At 44.9% G+C, this 7218-nt stretch overlaps 1 protein-coding gene across 1 annotated transcript; it reads right to left on the bottom strand.

The window, feature by feature from the left end:
- Window positions 1-870: 870 nt before the first annotated feature.
- dnaja3b (DnaJ heat shock protein family (Hsp40) member A3b) lies at window positions 871-6863 on the bottom strand. The gene is made up of 11 exons (XM_026996594.2): window positions 6643-6863; window positions 5903-6039; window positions 5656-5739; window positions 5305-5502; window positions 4761-4913; window positions 4394-4541; window positions 4100-4164; window positions 3601-3729; window positions 2899-3014; window positions 2535-2632; window positions 871-1698 (listed from the first exon to the last, which is right to left on the bottom strand). The coding sequence occupies exons 1-11, from the start codon at window positions 6842-6844 to the stop codon at window positions 1586-1588; spliced, it is 1443 nt and encodes a 480-aa protein (XP_026852395.2). The 5' UTR covers window positions 6845-6863; the 3' UTR covers window positions 871-1585.
- Window positions 6864-7218: the final 355 nt, after the last annotated feature.

Below are 7218 nucleotides of genomic sequence, written 5' to 3'. Positions count from 1 at the left end.
GAAGTACAGGGTGAGGAGGGAAAAATCCCACAGTACATCAAAGTAATTTCAGACACTACAGCAGCAGGTGGAGGAGAAATGCCAGGAGAACAAGATGGTAGAGGAAGAGAGAAAGCGTGGAGAGAGCAAGCGTCGACAAGCGGAGGTGGAGGAAAAGCCCACGGAAGCAACCCTGAGCCCGGAGGGTCACGCAGAGAAGGAAATGGTTGAATGGGAATCCAACACCCCCAGGGAAGACCATGAGACAAGAGTAAGGAAGCAGAGGTGAGGGAGGTAGGGTTGCACATCTTTAAACAGAATCTTCAGCAAATGGAAGCACAGACGAGTGCAGTGGTAGCTCATTGGTTAAGGTACTTGACTTGTAATCAGTTTACCAGTTCAAGCCCCACCGTTGCCACTGCTGGGCCCCAGAGCAAGGCCCTTAACCCTCAGTTGCTCAAGGTGTATTCACTCAGAACTGTAAGTTGCTTTGTACAAAAGCATCAGCTGTAAATGTAAATAAGGAGGAAGAGGACCTGGACAAAGAGGAATTTAGTGTACAAAAGACAGCTACAGAAAATTAGAGAAAATGACAACATAGTAAAGGCATAAGAAGTTTTTTCAAGCCTAATCCACCAATATTGTCTATTGAACAGGATATAATCATTTTAAAATGGATTTGGTATATTCAAATCTTCAGAGCAGTTAAAGTTGTCATTTAGTCAAACTCTCAATAGTATCATATCCAAAAGCCAAGATGTGACTATTTAAACCAGACATCCCACAGTATGCATGGATGAAAATGTTTCTACTATATGACTGATCAGAGATCTTTTTAAAATCTTTTGTGTGCAGTACTATGTTAATAAAGAAATGTTTTGAGTCATTGGGTAATGACAGTCAGATTTAATGATCCCTGATCACATAAATTTCCTTTTCAGTCAGAAGCCCTAGCATCCACCCACACATACAACATAGAGGAACTGGGCTGGAGAGCTTTCATTAAGAACAAAATCAGTTTTTCACTCTTACAGCTCAATGACTTTGACTTGTTTTAATGATGCTAGAAATGTGCAGGTGCTGTAGTCTCTTAGAATGCACACCATACCACAGCAAACGGCTGTCACACAGGTGTAAAAACATATGATTAATTAGTCTGTCAATCAGCATTTTTCTTAATAACCATTGTTCCAAGCCTTTGTTACACAGAACTTTTTAGCAGAGCTTCATTAGCATAAGCTCTATGATGAACAGATATTAGAGCCCCAGGGTCTGATGGGTAAGAGAAGCAGCTCTCTGGTGTTCTACTGGATGTTGGTCCACTCTCTAATGTCCCCTTTTCCCTCTCCCACCCACTGTGCGCTTTGTATTTCCCCAGATAATTGAGTTGGAAGAGTATCCACACTCGTAGGCCTCTACCCTGATCACAGCCAGTCATGGCACATAACCCAGCCATGCAACGGCAGCCAGTCATGGCAAATAACCCAGCCATGAGACGGTAGCCAATCATAGCAGATAACCAAGCCAGGAGACAGCAGCCAATGATGGCAGATAACCCAGGTGCAGTAAAGTGCTGTGTGCTGAGGCCTCCTTCCTGCTGGGTTCTTCATGAGAACATCTTCTTCAGTCTGGAGATGAATCCTGCCTCCTCTTTCTCAGGCTGCTCCTCTTCTCTCTTCTGCTCTGCTCCAGATGCCTCTCCTGCATGCTGAGAGCTCCCTGTACACAAAGGTGACACACACACATTTTTTATTAATGATAAAGAGACCATAATTCTTTGTTGGGTGTCTTTACCAAATTTCTACTGTCCCGAACAAATCTTTGTTTTGTAAAGTGTTATTCACATATAAATAAACACACCCAAGATAACATATTGAGTTATGGTCATTTATTCTTAAAATAAGTGTACATTCTCACAATATACTTTCACTTCTTTTCTTTTTGTTGTAAATAAGGTTACATAAACACCTTCCATTTCTAACCCTACAATATGCTGTTATGACTAACTTGGTCAACTTGGAATCAGCTTCATTTTTCATATGCATGCCCACTGGTCCAGACGCTCTTGCATTTCACCGCTATACGCATCGTGACAGATTTGTTGAGCGATTTCTAAGATTTTTAGTTCTGACAAAAACAGTGTCACTTTATCTGCCTTGTTAAGATATTCCCTACAAACTCCACAGAACATATCAGGTACAGAGGGGTCAAAATTGACCCATGAGGGCAAGGGTCTCTCTGCTTCGTATTTGCGCTTCACCATTTTCCTGCACATCTCCTCTGATCGTTTGTCAACAGATAATATCATTGGTTTGTTTTGACTGGATGCCTGAACGCTTAAGACCATTTTTTGCATGACAAGGGAGTTAAATATATCAAGTGAATTTAGTTTGGCGTCAGTTACGTTATTAACGCATTGCGCCCTCCACACGAACTTGCCCAAACCGGTGAGTGATTTTTCGTGCTGCTGTCCTGACGTCACGTTTTATTTGCACCGAGCATCCGGGGCAATAATTGTTGTGGAACCCCGCACTGAAAGAGAGGGCAGGCTGTACCTGTGGGTGGCCGGGTGACACCGTGCACGGTGCCCTCCACGTCCGTCTCATCCTGGGCGAAGCTCAGCATCAGCTCCCGCTGTCTGCGAGTCAGCTTCCTGTTAGGTACACGCCACAAACACTCTGACTCAGGAACCACGGCGTGGAGCAAACACAGCGTTTCGTCTAGAAAATGTGACCAAGAAGCACCGATTTGTTTGATCGGAAGAGCAGTGTGCCTTATCCAAGATAGTGTGTATATTACAGGAGGTAGCGTGTATATTATCTGAGATGGTGTGTGTATCACCAAAGGTAGCATGTGCACCCGAAATAGCATGAACCAGAGAGGCAGACGGACAGTGTGCTTGTGCACCCATGTGTTTACCTGGGAACTCTGACTTTGATGTGGACGTAGTGGTCGCCGTATCCGCCCCTGCCCATGTGCGCTATTCCCTTGCCGCCCAGCCGGATTGTCTGGTCTGTTTGAATCCCGGGAGGAATCTGCAGGAAGCACAGAGATGCTCTTTCTTTCTCAGTCACTTTACATTTTTACCTTCACAAGATAATAACAACAATTACAGCAAAATCACCATCACCACCAATAATATTAGTAATAATGATGTGTGTTGCTGTGTGGGGAAGGATGTGTAATTTTTCTTGTTGGGTCATGTTACTAAATTGTGGGATTAAGTTTTGTATTTTTGATGTGAAAATAACTTTGCCGGTTTTGACATTTTTCACAATCGAGGAGAAAGTGAATTTCTGTCTCAGCTTTACCCGTCATGCAGTGACCATGTTCTTTCCTTTGGTCAGCCAGGTCTATCTGTATCTGCCCTTTTCTACAGCTAGCCTGTGCTCACTGAGCCTGGACTTGGTTAGGCTCTCTCTCTGCTTTGTACATCTGACAGTACGGAGATACTCTGCCAATTCCAACTCTGTTTAGGGCCTGATAACACTAATTTACTATGAGTTTTAGTTTCATAGTCCCAATGTTCCAAACAGCTGCTTTCACTTTGCTTTATAATCTGATTTAGTGGTCTATCTCGCTGCCTGTCTCTCCCATCCTGTCTCTCTGTCTCTCTCTCACCATGATGTCCACCGTGTTGTAGAGGCCCTGGGCTCGAGCTGTTCCCCCAAGGACAGCCTGAGCCACTGAGATCATCACATCAGAGTGGATATCAGAGCCGTCACGCCGAAACACTGGACTCGTCTGGACCTGAAATACACATGCATGCACCAATTTATAGAATTACACACATTACGCAAGCAAAATATGCTATTATATAAAGCACCTGGTGTTGTAATGGCTCTAACCCCTAGGGGGGAGTATTGATGCATAACTAAACAGTTTTGGCAAAATATACAAAATAGTTTGAACATTGGTAATGTGAAAATATTCTTCAATTCCATTGTAATCCTTGTACTGCCAACATATTAGGAATAAGACATTTATTTAGTAGTGCTTCAGGATGCACTGCATATTTGGTACAAGCCTGCACAGTGCTGTGACTGTGTAAATAATTGTGTTTGTGTGTGTGTGTTTTATGTCCAGTCCAGGTTCAGATGAAGGGATGCGGTAAACTCACTCTGAATGTGATATTTATCTTCTTCTTTCCAACAGACATTCGGATTGTCTGCCCATCTTCCACTCCTAAAACATACCAGTGAAGGTCGCGCACACACACACACACACACACACACACACACACACACACACACACACACACACGCACACATACATACACAAAGTGTAAGTAGGCTTCGGTTACTATATATCTTTTTTTGACAAAGTGTGCTATTAAATTTGACAACTATTTCATTTGAGTTTCACACACACACACAAACACACAAACACACACACACACACAGACAGCGCTAACCTGCAGGTACTGGCACCATGACAGTTTGCCTCTGTTTGGTCTGGCCTGTTCCTCTGCACATCACACAGGGCATGATCATGATGGAGCCCTGCCCACCACAACGTCGACAGGTGGAACGCATCGTGAATGGGCCCGTGTTTATCGACTCCTATACACACACACAGGCGCACACACATGCACACAGCCAACAGCACAAATAAATCAGGGTGAAATTCTTTCTGGAAGTACAAAAATGTTGAAGCTGACTCTAAACCAAATGTGAGTTCCTGTTTCTGATCAGGCTGATTCTAGCAGTCCTGATGTCTCCACACAGCAAAGCCAGTTCAGTTCCTGAGTCATCGCTAGACAGTCGCCGTGGTGCCCTCACCATGCCTGTGCCGCCGCAGTAGTGGCAATGCATGACCTTGGTGCCCGGCTCGTGACCTTTGCCCTTGCACCGTGGGCAGCTGTCCTCCAAGTTCACAGTGATCTCCTTGTTCTCTCCCTTTGCTGCCTGAGTGAACGTCAGCTCCATCACAAACTACACACACACACAAACAAATACAGAAATACACACACAAACACATGCAGAAAAAGGCAGGCACACACACACACACACACACACACACACACACACACACACACACACACACACAGCTTGGTGAGAAAGTAAAGACTGCTTGGATAAATAGTGTGTTACAAATCATTAGGGTATAGAGCTCCCACAAAGCACTCTTCAGTTATTCTTTAAAAAAAGTAACCCCTACTACTGCTAACCGTACCAGAAGAACCAAGGAACTAATTAGTCTTATTTGGTTTCACATTCCGCCGTTTGTGTACGATGCCTTTTTCCTGAGCTCTAAAGCACATCTACCGTATTCCAGTCTGTGGAGAAGGCTCAGAGTTCTGACACTCTGGGGTGTGTGGCTGACCTCTGGCGGCTGCTCAAACATGGAGCTGAAGTCCCCGAAGCCACGTGCACCAACAAAGTCCCCGAAGATCTTCCGGAAGAGCTCCTCTGGGTCCGTGGGAATTCCGTACCTCCAGTACTGCTGCTCCGCCCCCCTCGCACTCGGATCTGCCGAGCCATACGTGTCGTACTGCTTCCTCTTCACCTCGTCACTCAGAACCTGTGCACATGCAGAGGCACATTCACACGCACACACAACAATTTATGAATGAATAAACGATCTTTTTATGCGTGACCGTTTACTCCTGGGACTCCATGGGAAAGATCACACAGATGACTGATCACATCAAGGTGAAGGGCTTGCATGCCTAACCTCATATGCTTCTGCTATCTTGGCAAACTTCTCTTTGGCCTGCGGGTCATCTGGGTTGGTGTCAGGATGGTATTTTTTAGCCATCTGTAGAGAAGTGAAGTGTTCAGCTCTCACAGATATACACATCTCTTTACAGGACTAGGAAACGTCTCACTTTAGGGAACCGTTAGCTACATTTAGTTACAGCATTTAGTGCACGCAGCACGCTTTTGCGCTGCTACCCACCTGCGATGACTCTCCAGCTCACCTGGTAGTAGGCCTTCTTGATGTCCTTCTGCGTGGCGGTGCGCGGGAGCCCCAGCACGCGGTAGAGGTCCTGCTGGGCAGGTCGCAGGCGACCGCTGTGGAAGGAGCGCGAGCTGGGAACACCGACGCTCTCGAGCCCTGTCACAGCACACCAGAACGGGCGGTAAGATATTTTCTCCAAAGTCCTCATCACTAATGCAAGTACGGTTTCGGTTTGCGTCCTGTCAGCAAATTCATTCAGAAATGCGGACAGAACTGACAGAGCACGAATGCCTGTGGACAGCGGATTACGTGGCATCGAAGGTAATGAAAAATATTTGATAAAATAGAATTTGATTAAACATTAATTCTATTGCATTAATTGCTCTGTGTGTTCCTAATGATAAAGGTCTCTAAAGACTGCCTTCAATAGAAAGGGCAAAAGATTCAATATTATTGAAAGATAAATGACACGAAACATAATTGTTATTTTATATGAATTTTACAGCAAGTGGAATGTATAGTAGCTCTCCTGCCTTGGTTACTGCAGACTAGAGGGTCTAGCATCCGTAACTTTGTAACTGTATACGGCACTTGCATCATCCACTGCTTTCGAGACCAAGTCACCAAAACATTTTGAAGAGCTTTTTTCCCAATCATTTCAGTACTGCACACATTAAATACGGACAGAATAATTTTTAAGAATGAGTTACTTTTGGTTAAGACAGCTGTGTAGTGAACCCTAACCGGCTTTCGGCTCACCTGACAACTCGCTCAATGTCACACGGTCGTCGTCTCTCCAACGACTTGTACGGAGCCCCGGCATATAGTAACGACATCCTTTTACTGTGAGGCCACAGATATTCCTAATCCTAGAGGACGGGAAAGGCGCACAAGTCGTACTGAGTTGAGCAAACGTTTTAGATATCCAGCGTGCAGAGATACGGACAGTGGAGGCAGACATGTTCACGTCGCTATCAAGGCCGGCGAGCCTCTGCGCATGCTCGGGCGATGGCACTTTTGGACGGTAGTTTATTTACTTTATATCGCCACCAGATGGCGGTGTATACTCGCAATCTGTTTTCCTTTACCTTACACAGAGAGCGATGTTTACAATTAGTCGCACAGGGGAGTTTTGGGTATCTGTCGTAATATGTGTCGAGAACATAGATTTTTACTAAAAACCAACAGCGGTATACAATATATGAGCTGCCTCGAGAACAACCGAAAAACTTAAGTCTGGGGGCTTTTAGCCTTATTACTATCGTTTAGAGAGGCGCTAAGCACCGGTCATTACTGTGTTTATTGTTTACTGCTTCCCCACTCTTCTGGACTCCT

Source organism: Electrophorus electricus, chromosome 21 (assembly GCF_013358815.1).
Source record: "Electrophorus electricus isolate fEleEle1 chromosome 21, fEleEle1.pri, whole genome shotgun sequence".
NCBI lineage: Eukaryota > Metazoa > Chordata > Actinopteri > Gymnotiformes > Gymnotidae > Electrophorus > Electrophorus electricus.
This window is presented reverse-complemented; position numbering and strand designations above follow the sequence as displayed.